Raw genomic sequence first — 14,114 nt, 5'->3', positions numbered from 1 at the left:
AAAGCTCCCTCTACACTGTCCCATCAAACACTCCCAGGGCTGGTACAGCACGGGTTAGATACAGAGTAAAGTTCCCTCTACACTGTCCCCATCAAACACCCCCAGGGCATGTACAGCACGGGTTAGATACAGAGTAAAGCTCCCTCTACACTGTCCCATCAAACACTCCCAGGGCACGTACAGCACGCGTTAGATACAGAGTAAAGCTCTCTCTACACTGTCCCATCAAACACTCCCAGGGCAGGTACAGCACGGGTTAGATACAGAGTAAAGCTCCCTCTACACTGTCCCATCAAACACTCCCAGGGCTGGTACAGCACGGGTTACATACAGAGTAAAGCTCCCTCTACACTGTCCCATCAAACAATCCCAGGGCAGGTACAGCACAGGTTAGATACAGAGTAAAGCTCCCTCTACACTCTCCCATCAAACAGTCCCAGGGCAGGTACAGCATGGCTTAGATACAGAGTAAATCTCCCTCTACACTGTCCCATCAAATACTCCCAGGGCAGGTACAGCACGGGTTAGATACAGAGTAAAGCTCCCTCTACACTGTCCCATCAAACACTCCCAGGGCAGGTACAGCATGGGTTAGATACAGAGTAAAGCTCCCTCTACACTATCCCATCAAACACTCCCAAGTGGCTGTTGAAGCAAATCAGTTTACGAGCTTAGAGAAACTATTAAGTGTGTGGGAGTAGGAGGAGAAAGCCCAATTTCCCTCCTTTTTTCCCTGCTCCCATCACCCAGATGTGACTTAGAATTACCGTGACCTGAATCTTGCTATATTTCTGGGTTTAGGTCAGTTGAATTGGCCTGAGCTTCATCGGGTACAGGCCCCTGTCCTTTCATCAGGGCTTGGGGCCAGAGTTGGCCTGACCTTCCTCAGGTGTAGGCCCCGCCCTTTCATCAGACACTAGTTCCAGAATTGTCCTGATCTTTCTCGGGTCTTGCCTAGAATTGGCCTAATTTTCCTCAGGTGGAGGCCCTGCCCTTTCACTGGGCCCTAGGCCTAGAATTGGCCTAATGTTCCTCGGGTTTAGGCCCTGCCCTTTCACTGGCCCTAGGCCTAGAATTGGCCGAATTTTCCTCAGGTGTAGGCCCCGCCCTTTCACTGGGCCTTAGGCCTAGAATTGGCCGAATTTTCCTCAGGTGTAGGCCCCACCCTTTCACTGGGCCCTAGGCCTAGAATTGGCCTAATTTTCCTCAGGTGTAGGCCCCGCCCTTTCACTGGGCCCTAGGCCTAGAATTGGCCGAATTTTCCTCAGGTGTAGGCCCCACCCTTTCACTGGGCCCTAGGCCTAGAATTGGCCTAATTTTCCTCAGGTGGAGGCCCTGCCCTTTCACTGGGCCCTAGGCCTAGAATTGGCCTAATGTTCCTCGGGTTTAGGCCCTGCCCTTTCACTGGCCCTAGGCCTAGAATTGGCCGAATTTTCCTCAGGTGTAGGCCCCGCCCTTTCACTGGGCCTTAGGCCTAGAATTGGCCGAATTTTCCTCAGGTGTAGGCCCCACCCTTTCACTGGGCCCTAGGCCTAGAATTGGCCTAATTTTCCTCAGGTGTAGGCCCCGCCCTTTCACTGGGCCCTAGGCCTAGAATTGCCCTAATTTTCCTCAGGTGTAGGCCCTGCCCTTTCACTGGGCCCTATGCCTAGAATAGGCCTGATGTTCCTCAGGTGGAGGCCCCGCCCTTTCACTAGGCCCTAGGCCTAGAATTGCCCCAATTTTCCTCAGGTGTAGGCCCGCCTATTTTACTAACGGGAGAACGCTTTCAGAGAGAGGGCACAGCGGTGATGGGCCAATGGGGAGAGGGCGGGGCAATGGGACTGATCTGTTCAGATAGGCGACCCCTGACCTGCCAGCGGTCACCCGTGGTTGCGCACTCACCCCGGGGGGAAAGAGGCGGCTCCCTCCTGCTGGCCGGGCGCATCGATGTGGCACACCACGAAGTTCTTGGTGATCTCCAGCATGTCCTCAAACTTGAAGAGACTGTTGAAGCAGGTCTTATCTGAGGGGCGAAGATTCGAGCGTTAGACAGACACAGCAGGTTAACATGGACCCCCCCCGACTATGGACCACCCTGCCCTCAGTAAGTAGTGACGGGGCCTCGTCCACTCATCCCCCACCAGCTCCTACCGGGAATGTCAAACCCAACAGGCTCCAACTGGGATCGTCAAACCCAACTTTCTTCCTCCACGAACTCCCGCCTGCCCCTCCCAACCGCTCTTAACGTTAAAGCCAACTGGCACCAACTGGGAATGTTTCTCTCCTATGGGCTCTTATTGGGATTCTTCGTCCCCCCACAGGCTCTAACTGGGAATGTCTACCCTCCCACAGGGCTCTGAGTGTGAAAGGCCCTCCTCTATGGATGCTTATTGGGAATGCCCACCCCACAGGCTCCTACTGGGAATGTCACCCCTCCCCGATGGACTCCTACTGGCTCCTACTGAGAATGTCACCCTTCCCCCCCCTCACAAGCTCCTACTGGGAATGTCACCCTTCACCACCCCCCCACAAGCTCTTATGGGGAATGTTACCCCTTCCTCCCACAGGCTCCTACTGGGAATGACACTCCTCCCCTCACGGACTACTGGGAATGTCATCCCTCCCCCCACATGCTCTACTATGAATGCCACTCCCCCCCCCAACCACAGGCTCCTACTGGGAATGACCCTCCCCACTACATGCTCCTACTGGGAATGTCCCTCCCCACTACATGCTCCTATTGGGAATGTCCCTCCCCACTACATGCCCCTACTGGGAATGTCCCTCCCCACTACATGCTCTTACTGGGAATGTCCCTTCCCCCACAGGCTCCTACTGGGAATGTCCCTTCCCCCACAGGCTCCTACTGGGAATGTCACCCCCTCCGCCACAAGGTTCCTACACCCTCTCCCACTTAGCCTGAACGGATTCTCCCCTTCTAGACTCCTTGTAACCTCTGAGCCAGGGGTGGCCTGGACCAACCAGGGGTCGGAGGCCGCCACTGTGCCGGTCGCCTCCCGCCAGCGGCCCTCACCACCCCCCCCCCGCACGCCCGCGTCAAGACAATGGAGGCGAACCGCGTCGACCCGATGCGATCGGTAAGTCAGACGGCCAAGGTCCAGCGGGCCTGGCAGGAGCGGAGGTGTGGGGGGAGGGGTGGGGTGGGGAAGGGAGGGCGGGGCGTACAGGGCTTTACGTACAGTTGAGGCCGATGTCGTGGTAGGTGAGGATGGCGGGACGGTTCCCTTTGGGCGACCCGTGGATCGTCACATGCAACGTCCCGTAGGGGGTCTCCACGTCATACTCCTACCGGGAGAAAAGAGAGAAAGGGTGGACATCAACAACAACAACTTGCATTTATGTAGCGGCCTTTAATGTGCTAAAATGTCCAAAAGAATCTGACACCGAGCCACATATTAGAAGACATTAGGATAGGGGGGTTTATTGCAAGGGGGTTGGAGTATAAGAGTAAGGAAGTCTTGCTACAATTGTACAGGGCCTTGGTGAGATCACACCTGGAGTACTGGGCACAGTTTTGGTCTCCTTATCTAAGGAAGGATATACTTGCCTTGGAGGCGGTGCAACGAAGGTTCACCAGATTGATCCCTGTGATGAGAGGGCTGTCCTATGATGAGAGATTGTGTAGAATGGGCCGATACTCTCTGGAGTTTAGAAGAATGAGAGGTGATCTCATTGAAACATACAAGATTCTGAGGGGGATTGACAGGGTAGATGCGGAGAGGTCGATTCCCCTGGCTGGAGTGTCTAGAACTAGGGGGCATAGTCTCAGGATAAGGGGTCGGCCATTTAGGACTGAGATGAGGAGGAATTTCTTCACTCAGAGGGTTGTGAATCTTTGAAATTCTCTGCCCCAGAGGGCTGTGGAGGCTGAGTCTTTGAGTATATTCAAGGCTGAGATCGAGAGATTGTTGGGCTCCAGGGGAATCAAGGGATATAGGGATTGGGCGGGAAAGTGGAGATGAGGTAGAAGATCAGCCATGATCTTACTGAATGGCGGAGCAGGCTCGAGGGGCCGTATGGCTTACTTCTGCTCTTATTTCTTATGTCCTTATGTGACCAAAAGCTTGGTCAGAGAGGTAGGTTTTAAGGAGTGTCTTAACGGAGGAGAGAGGTAGAGAGGTGGAGAGGTTTAGGGAGGGAATTCCAGAGCTCAGGGCACAATCTCTAGTCCGTGACGTAGGATTGTCACAAAGCAATTGGTACTTCTGAGTTCATCACCCATAACAGGGAGCCCATGATTTAAGGTGGATAAGGAGTTAATGTTGAGAGTAATTGAGTTGTTATGCTCAGGACTGGGGCACGTGCGACTAAATAGCCGTTGAGATCTTTGGACCGTATCAACAACAACAACAAGAAATGTGTATTTGTACAGCGCCTTTAACGTAGTAAAACATCCCAAGGCCACTTCACAGGAGCGATTATCAAACAAAATTTGGCACCGAGCCACAGAAGGAGAAAGTAGGGCAGGTGACCAAAAGCTCGGTCAAAGAGCTAGGTTTTAAGGAGTGTCTTAAAAGATGAGAGAGAGGCGGAGAGGTTTAGGGAGGGAATTCCAGAGCTTCGGGCCTCGGCAGCTGAAGGCACGGCCACCAAAGGTGGAGCGATTAAAATCGGGGATGCGCGAGGGGGCAGAATTTGAGGAGCGCAGAGATCTTGGGAGGGTTGTATCGGGGGGGAACATTAGGAGGAGGCCATTCAGCCCCTCGAGCCTGCTCCGCCCATTGAATTGGATCCTGGCTGATCTGCACCTCAACTCCATCGACCCGCCTTCGCTCCACGATACATATAGCTACCAAAACTCGATCGATCTCAGGCTTCAGTTGATGCCCCAGCATCCACAGCCTTTTGGGGTTCCAGATTTCCACTGCCCTTTGTGTGGAAAAGTGGGAGAGAGAAAATGAGGATGGAAGAGGAAGAGGCAGAGAAGGGAGGAGAGAGGGGGAGGGAGAAAGACAGAGGAGGAGAGAGGAAGAACAGAGGAGGGGGAAGGGAGTGAGAGGCAAGGAGGGACTGCGTGATAGGCAGGTAGAGGGAGGGAGAGAGAGAAGGAAGGGGAATGGAGAGAGACAGAAGAGGGAGGGGAGAGAAAGAGGGAGAGAGAGACAGAGGATGGAGGATGGAGGGGGAGAGAAGTAGGGACAGAGTGAGAGGATAAAGGATACCAGGGGAGAGAGAGGGAGCAAAAGGAAAGGGATGGGAAGGGAGAGCTGGAGAGAGGTAGGGAGAGCGAGTGAGAAGGGGAGAGTGTGAGAGAGAGGCAGAGGCCAGTGATAGCGAAGGGAGGGAGAAAGACAGAGGGGGAGATAGAGTAAGAGGAATAGAGAAAAGGATGTGAAAGGGAGAAAGACGTAGAGAGACAGAAAAAGGGGAGGAGTTGGAAAATTAAATGGTGACAGGGAAAGCATGAGGGAGAGATTATGTCACTCTGTCTCCCGCTCCCTCTCTCTGTGTGCCTCTCTCTCTCTCTCTGTCGCTCTCTCTTTCTCTCTGTCTCTCTGTCTCTCTCTCAGTCTCAGTCTCTCGCTCTCTCAGTCTCTCGCTCTCTCTCTGACTCTCTCTCTTTCTCTCTCTCTCTCTGTCTCTGTCTCTCTCTCTCTGTCTCTCTCTCAGTCTCAGTCTCTCGCTCTCTCTCTGACTCTCTCTCTTTCTCTCTCTCGCTCTCTCTCTGACTCTCTCTCTCTGTCTCTCTCTCTCCTACTCTGTCTCTCTCTCTGTCTCTGTCTCTCTTTCTCAGTCTCTCTTTCGCTCTCTCTCTCTCTCTCCCTCTCAGTCTCTCCCTTTCCTTTTCTCTGTCTCTCACTCTGTCTCTGTGTGTGTCTCTCTCTGTCTCTCTCTGCCTGTCTCTCTCTCCCTATCTCTCTGTTTCTCTCCCTGTCTCTCTCTCTCTCTCTTTGACTCTCTCTCGCTCTGTCTCTCACTCTCTCTCTCTCTTTGACGCTCTCTCGCTCTCTGTCTCTCTCTCTCTCTCTCTGTTTCTCTCCGTCTGTCTGTCTCTCTCTCTGTAGCTCTCTCTCTCTCTCCCTGTCTCTCTCTGTTTCTCTCCCTGTCTCTCTCTCTCTTTGACTCTCTCTCGCTCTGTCTCTCTCTTTGACTCTCTCTCGCTCTCTGTCTCTCTCTTTCTTTGACTCTCTCTCGCTCTCTGTCTCTCTCTCTTTGACTCTCTCTCGCTCTCTGTCTCTCTCTGTTTATCTCCCTGTCTCTCTCTCTCTCTCTTTAACTCTCTCTCGCTCTCTGTCTCTCTCTGTTTATCTCCCTGTCTCTCTCTCTCTCTGTCTCTCTTTGACTCTCTCTCGCTCTCTGTCTCTCTCTGTTTCTCCATGTCTCCTTCTCTCCTTCCCTCGCTGCAGCTTGAAGATTGACTCGCTCTGCCAGGCTCCCTCTCCGGGGAACACCGGCCTCCTTGGCATTCAATAAGCTGCACGGATTCTTAGCCACAAACTCCAACCGACGACCCCGAACCCCACGGCTCTACCGGGTTACAGCACTGCCCGGCCAGCGCCCGCCGGGTCTGACCAGCCGAGGCCGGAACGGGAAAAAAAAATCCCCACAAGGACGCCCAAGGTTATTTGGAGCGGAAGGTGAACCGGTCAATGCGTGCGCACGGTGACGGTCCCCGGGGAGGGCGATGGTGGAAAGAGAAAGCTGGGGGAAGCTCCTGCTAAACCCCGATACGGGTGAGGGGGCACGGGGGGTGGCGGGGGGGCGGGGGGGGAGAGAAAGAGGAAAGATACCGGGCCATTCACCGGCTTCGCGCGCAATTCCCACTCACCCCTGCCCAGCGTTCCAGCATTTTGGAGGTCAGACCGACCCGGAATTAGAATGACAAAACCTCAATGCTCCTCAGCCCTTGTTGACCTTGGAGATTCAGCTACACAGGAGCTTTTGATGCAGTCTCTCTCTCTCTCTCTCTCTCTCTCTCACTGGATTAATAAGCCGTCCCCAGTCTCTACTCACCTCCCCCAGGCCCCCCCCACCACAAACCCCAACTCCTCGCTCCTGATTGGTTTAAGCCCTGATCATCAGCGAGCCCTGTGATTGGCCCAGTTATGTGCCAGGATAGCCCAGCCTGTCTTGCTAATGGGCATCAGCACAGGGTTTGACTGCTAATCCTCTCCCCCCCCCCCCACCCCACCCTCCCGACTTAAACTAGACTCTCCGTGCAGGCAGCCGAAGACCCCCCGGACTGGGCCCGCTTGAGACATGGGTTATTGCCTCAAGACCCCGCCGTCCCCCCCACCACCGTCTACCCTCCCTCGCCCCCCCTCCCCTCCCCTCAGAAGCTGCACCTTAGCTGTCAGCCATGACTGGGTCAGTCTCACTTCCTGTCCTCTCAGAGTCATAAGGTCGTGGGTTCGAGCCCCCACGATCTCGGCCCGACACTCCCCGGTGCCGGTACAGAGGGAGCGCTGCACTGTCGGGAGTGCATTCTAACAGGACTAGACAGACTAGATGCAGCAAGGATGTTCCCGATGGTGGGGGAGTCCAGAACCAGGGGTCACAGTCTAAGGATAAGGGGTAAGCCATTTAGGACAGAGATGAGGAGGAATTTCTTCACCCAGAGAGTGGTGAACCTGTGGAATTCTCTACCACAGAAGGCAGTTGAAGCCAATTCATTAAATATATTCAAGAAGGAGTTAAATATATTTCTTAAGGCTAAAGGGATCAAGGGATATGGAGAGAAGGCAGGGACAGGGTACTGATTAAAGGGGCAGGGCCTGGCGCAGTGCGTTTCGGCGCCCAGCTGGGCCACCAGGGATCGGGAGTGCTGGCAAATGGGGGCCAGGGACAGCAACGGGGGCGGGTGCTGACAGGCAGCCAGCAACAAGAATGGCCGCCCGCCACCTCCCCTTCAACTAGTGCCGCCCTGGCCGCAGGTAGGCCCCCCTGACCCCGGTGGACATAGCGTCCGGCGGAAAGTCGGGGGGGGGGGTGGCGCCACCCAATATTACAGCTGGGGCGTGAGCGGGGCGCTGCGCATGCCGATGATGTCATCGCCGGCGGCGTTAAGGGTTAGCGCCGCCGCTAACCTCCCGCTGAATTTCGCAAGAGGCGTTAGCTGCGCCGCGCCCAGGCGCTAGTTGATTTGCGCTAACGGGAGGCGCAAAGCAACCGAATTTAGCCCCCATAGGATTCCATGACCCCCTTACCCTCCCCCTCCAATCGTTTCCAGGTCGGCCAATCTTGTACGTCGGAAACCGGTCAGAAAACCGACGGCAAATAATTTCGCCGCTCGACCTTTGAACTGCCGATCGCATCACGGGTTAGAGGAAATTAGAATTTGGAAAGTGGGCTCCAGTCATATATGGGGAGGGATTTGCGGGGAGGGGGTCCCTAATTTAAAGAGGACTCTGATTGAACGAGCCTTGTGGCAGTCAGCGTGTGAAGGCCACTTACCGCCCATTACTTATTTTTAAAAATTCAGTCATGTTCAAAATTACACAGGGTTTTGATAAGAATAGATAGGGAGAGATTGCAGGGTCAGTAGACACCGAATCATAGAATGATACAGCACAGAAGGAAATATAAGATAGTCACTAATAAATCCAATAGGGAATTCAGGAGAAACTTCTTTACTCAAGAGCGGGGTGAGAGTGTGGAACTCACTACCACAGGGAGTGGTTGAGGCGAATAGTACAGAAGCATTTAAGGGGAAGCTCGATAAACATATGAGGGAGAAAGGAATAGAAGGATATGTTAATAGAGTGAGATGGTGGGGAGGAGGGTGGTGTGGAGCATTACCAGCTGGGCCTGTGCTGTAAGTACTTTCTAATACTTTCTAATAATTGGATAGTTCTTTCAAAGAGCCGGCACAGGCACAATGGGCCGAATGGCCTCCTTCTGTGCCCTGAGATTCTATGATGCCATTCTCGGGATGTGGGTGTCGCTGCTAAGGCCGGCATTTATTACCTTTAGATGCCCTTTCACCCCCCCCACCCACCCACCCCATGATGGTTCTGACTCCTCACTGTGTGGAGGAGGAGGGGGAGGTGGGGGGGGGATTCGGGTTCCACGGGAGTTGGACGCCTATTGCTACCTTGGCCAAGTGGCCCTTTCCTCCCGTGTGAACCCAGACAGTGAGTGGCGACGGGGTGCCCGCAGGAGGCCTCGTGACCCGCACCGATTCCGCCCTCACCCACCACCGGCCCAAGCATCCTCCAGCAGGGGTCAGAGGTCAGAAGCAGGTTGTTGCCCACCCACCCCCCTTCCCCCACTCTCTCTCCCGAACCCAAGGGGTGCTGAAGTGCCCTGACCTTCCTGATCTGTGTCAGCTGTGGCTCAGTGGGTCACACTCTCGCCACTGAGTCAGAAGGTTGTGGGTTCAAGTCCCACTTCAGGGACTTGAGCACATAAAGCTAGGCCGTCACTCCAGTGCAGTGCTGAGGGAGTGCGGCACTGCCGGAGGTGCCGTCTTTCGGATGAGACGTTAAACCGAGGGCCCCGCCTGCTGTCTCGGGTGGGCGTAAAAGATCCCATGGCACTATTTCGAAGAAGAGCAGGGGAGTTATCCCCGGTGTCCTGGCCAATATTTATCCCTCAACCAACATAACAAAAACAGATTCTCTGGTCATCAGCGCATTGCTGTTTGTGGGAGCTTGCTGTGCGCAAATTGGCTGCCGTGTTTCCCACATTACAACAGTGACTGCACTCCAAAAGTACTTCATTGGCTGTAAAGTACTTTGAAACGTCCAGTGGTCGTGAAAGGCGCTATAGAAATGCAAGTCTTACTTTCAGTACCAATTGTAGCTCCACTATCCACCTGCCCCCACGCCCCCCCCAGGATCAGCTCACTCAGCACAGACCGGAGCGGATGGAACCTGGGCTCTTCCTGCTCTGTGTGTAGGGGCTCAGGAGCACGCCGGTGAGCGGAACCTGTTTATACTTTATGAAGCTTTAGCTTCAAAAGATTTAATTAAAGGTTAATAATAACCCTGGCTGGTATCAGCATTCCGTCCTCAATCTGTTGCTGGGCAACCTAAGATCAGCTGCCATTTTTTAACAAGGCCGCAAAGCCTCCTGATCCTGAAGTAATGAAATCTTGGCAGGAGCCTGGGTTGCTGGATAATCAAAGGTTTTATGTGAGTTAAGTGACGATTCTTTCGCCGACAATCTACCTTTCTGTTAGACCCCGCCCCTGGACTGTGTTTGAAACTGCGATCTGCGAGAAATTAAATATATAAAGACTGAAAGGGCTGGGGCTCTTTTCTCTAGAAAAGAGAAGGCTGAGGGGTGACCTGATGGAAGGTGTTCCATAGGGTTGTTTGATAGGGTAGACGTAGAGAAGATGTTTCCACTTGTGGGGGAGACCAGAACTAGGGGCCAACAATATACGACAGTCACTGAATTCAGGAGAAACTTCTTTACCCAGAGAGTGGGGAGAATGTGGAACTCGCTTCCAGGGAGTGGTTGAAGCAAATAGCGCAGATGTGCATTTAAGGGGAAGCTAGATACACACGTGAGGGAGAAAGGAATAGAAAGATATGCTGGTGGGGTGAGATGAAGAGGGGTGGGAGGAGGCTGGTGTGGAGCATAAACACCGGCATGGGCCGTACTGTAAATACTATATCATTCTGTGTAGCTTCACAGAAACCCTCTCTGGCTCCTGCAGTTTGCTCCCTAATCTCCCGACACCGCTCACAAACTGCTGCATGCCCTCCAACCCCCACCACCAACCCCACCCCGCCCCAACCCTCTTCCTCCTGTCTCCTTGCCGATCTCCACCGGCTCCCCTGGCCTCCTCAGTCAATCAGCTTCAACAATCCCTCTCTCTCTCACCTCCTCGCTCTCTCTCATTCCCTCTCTTCCCCCCCTCTCCTTCCCCATCCCTCTTCAGTTCCCTCTCCTTCCCCCTCTCTCGCTTTCCCCCCTCTCGCTTTCTCCATCTCTCTCTTCCCCCTCTCTCTTCCCAACCCTCTTTCTCTCTCCTCCCCTCTTTCCCCCCTCTCTCTTCCCCATCTCTCTTTCCCCCTCTCTTTCCCCCTCTCTTTCTTCCCCCTCTCTCTTCCCCTCTCTCACTTTTCCCCCTCTCTCACTTTTCCCCCTCTCTCTTCCTGTTGTGTATGTAACCGTTCTACCTTTAAGAGAACTATTGTATGTAACCGTCCACCTTTAAGAGAACTATTTTAGGTGTTGCACTACTTTATTTTGGCTGCTGTATACTGTAATACCGGTGGTGACCACACCGGTATATAAGTGCTGTGTAAGGAGTGATTGGGCAGATTCGCCCTGACCTTCGAATAGTAAAGTCCTGTTAAAGTTTACTCTTGTAGTCTGTGTATTAATTCGCTATACAACACACAGACTTTACACTTCCCCCTCGCTCTCTCACTTCCCTCCCTCTCTTTTCCCCCTCTCTCTTCCCCCGCACTCTCTCTCTTTCCCCCTCTCTCTTCCCCCTCTCTCTTCCCCCTCCCTCTCTTCCCCCTCTCTCTCCCTCTCTCTTTCCCCCATCTCTTCTCCCTCACACTCTCTCTTCCCCCTCTCTCTTTCCCCCTCTCTTCTCCCTCACTCTCTCTCTTCCCCCTCTCTCCCTCTCTCTTTCCCCCCTCCCCCCTCTCTTCCCCCTCTCTCTTCTCCTTCACTCTCTCTCTTTCCCCCTCTCTCTTCCCCCTCTCTCTTCCCCCTTCTCTTCCCCCTCACTCTCTCTCTTCCCCCTCTCTTCTCCCTCTCTCTCTTTTCCCCCTCTCTCCCCCCTCTCTCTTTCCCCCCTCTCTCTTTCCCCCCTCTCTCTTTTCCCCCTCTCTCTTTTCCCCCTCTCTTTTCCCCCTCTCTCTTTTCCCCCTCTCCCCCTCTCTTTTCCCCCTTCCTCTCTTTTCCCCCCTCTCTCTCTTTCCCTTCTCTCTCTTTCCCCCTCTCAATTTCAATTCAATTCAATTCAAATTGCTTTATTGGCATGACAAGGTACATCTTATGTTGCCAAAGCACCGAAAAAACATGTATGGTTGAACACATAAACGCAGATCTATCCATACAGTGTATAAACAGATATATCCCTGTGTGTATAAATATACACTAATGTAATATGCATATAATCTTTTCTTAGGTTTAATGGTTGTCCCTCTGCTTATGGCAAGCTGTAACATAGTTTGCCGCTAAAGTTATGCAATTTCTCTGTTCCCCTAATAGGTATGGGAGTTTTTGGTGGTCATTCAAATTTTTGAATTCAGGGCATATTTTTGTGAATTTTGGGTAGAAATTCTCCCTTATGCCCTGATAGTTTCCACAAGCTGTGAGGAAGTGCATCTCTGTCTCCACCACTCCCTGACTGCAGTGAGAGCATATCCTGTCCTCTCTTGGTAGCCGGGTCTGCCTGTGTCTGCCTTTCTCGATGGCCAGGCTATGCTCACTAAGTCTGTACATAGTCAAGGTTTTTCTCAATTTGCTATCTTTTACCGTGGTCAGGTATTCAGCCATGGTGTATTGTCTGTTTAGGGCCAAATAGCAATCGAGTTTGTTTTGGGTTTTTGTTGTTTCTGTCCAATAGGTCAAATATTTTTCCTTTTGTTTAGTGATAATTGTGTTGGGTCAAATTCTCTGTGCTACGATGTCACTGTCCTGGGACTGATTATTATTAGTAGTGTTAGTAGTTACTTCACTGAGTCCCAGGACTAGTTGACTGAGGGGACTCTTCTCTATGATCATCTCTTGGCATTTCAGGGCTTCGTAATGATAGCAGTGGGGGTTGCTCATTTTTAGGTGTTTCCAAAATTTGGTGGCTCTTTTTTGGATATTAATTAGTAGTGGATATTGGCCTAGTTCTGCCCAGCATGCATTGTTTGCGGTTTTCCTCTGAGTCCGGAGGATACTTTTACAGAATTCTGCATGTGGGATCTCAATTGGGTGTTTGTCCCATTTTGCAAATTCTTGTTGTGTTAGCGGACCCCACACCTCACTGCCATAGAATGCAATAGGTTCAATTACTGATTTAAAAATTTTGAGTCAAATGCCAATTGGGATTTCTATTTGGATTGACTTTTTAATGGCATAGAAAGCCCTTTTTACTTTCTCTTTCAGTTCATTCACAGCCAAATGAAAATTTCCCATAGAACTGATTTTTAAGCCTAAGTATGTATAGTTTGTAGTTTGTTCAATTTTAGTTGCTCCTAGTGTGAAATTTATTCTGGGTCCCTGATGTCTGGATCTTTGCTGGAACACAAGAACTTTGTTTTTTTGGGGGTTTATTGTCAGGGCCCAGGTCTGACAGAACAACTCTAGCAGATCCAGGTTCTGCTGTAGACCCTCCTCAGTTGGTGAGAGCAGAACCAGGTCACCTGCATAGAGTGAATTTTGGGTAGAAATTCCCCCTTATGCCCTGATAGTTTCCACAAGCTGTGAGGAAGTGCATCTCTGTCTCCACCACTCCCTGACTGCAGTGAGAGCATATCCTGTCCTCTCTTGGCAGCCAGGTCTGCCTGTGTCTGCCTTTTTCTCTTTCCCCTCTTTCTCTTTCCCCTCTCTCTTCCCCCCTCCCACTTGTCTTGGTCTTCACTCATGGACCACGCCTTGCGTACCTCATACTTGAGGTGCTCCAAAACTCGGCTGCCCATGTCCTAACTCGCACCAAGTCCTGTTCACCCCCTGTGCTCGCTGACCTACACTGGCTCCCGATTAAGCAATGCCTCGATTTTAAAATTCTCATCCCTGTTTTCAAATCCCTCCATGGCCTCGCCCCTCCCTATCTCTGTAATCTCCTCCAGCCCCACAACCCCCCGAGATATCTGCGCTCCTCTAATTCTGCCCTCTTGAGCATCCCTGATTATAATCGCTCAACCTTGGGTGGCCGTGCCTTCTGTTGCCTCGGCCCTAAGCTCTGGATTTCCCTGCCTAAACCTCTCCGCCTCCCTTTCCTCCTTTAAGACGTTCCTTAAAACCTACCTCTTTGACCAAGCTTTTGGTCACCTGCTCTAATTTCTTCTTATGTGGCTCGGTGTCAAATTTTTTGTCTTATAATACTCGTGTGCAGCGCCCTGGGACGTTTTACTATGTTAAAGGCGCTATATAAATACAAGTTGTTGTTGTTATCAGTTTTCCCAGAGGCAATCAGCTGCCTCAGACGCAAACCAAAGTTGCAAGAGGGAGCGGAGGTAGGCATTAGGCCCCTTATTTGCATATGC

The 14,114-nt window shown here is 52.3% G+C and overlaps 1 protein-coding gene across 6 annotated transcripts in view; it reads right to left on the bottom strand.

The window, feature by feature from the left end:
- Positions 1–14,114, bottom strand: part of ndrg2 (NDRG family member 2) — a 347,609-nt gene that overhangs the window by 60,742 nt on the left and 272,753 nt on the right. For 5 of the 6 annotated variants that reach the window (XM_085985081.1, XM_085985084.1, XM_085985087.1 and 2 more), the window contains 2 exons: positions 3,183–3,288; positions 1,885–2,005 (listed from right to left, as the gene is read on the bottom strand). In XM_085985081.1, coding sequence (XP_085841207.1) covers positions 1,885–2,005; positions 3,183–3,288 — 227 coding nt within the window. Of the gene's footprint in view, positions 1–1,884; positions 2,006–3,182; positions 3,289–6,772; positions 6,935–14,114 lie in introns of those variants that run through there. The other variant, XM_085985085.1, reaches the window with a different exon arrangement.

The sequence above is a fragment of the Somniosus microcephalus genome, chromosome 4 (genome assembly GCF_052327205.1).
Source record: "Somniosus microcephalus isolate GS21.2 chromosome 4, FLI_Smic_1.0, whole genome shotgun sequence".
Taxonomy (NCBI): domain Eukaryota; kingdom Metazoa; phylum Chordata; class Chondrichthyes; order Squaliformes; family Somniosidae; genus Somniosus; species Somniosus microcephalus.
Note: the sequence above shows the minus strand (reverse complement) of the source record. Positions and strands in the feature narration are given on the sequence as shown.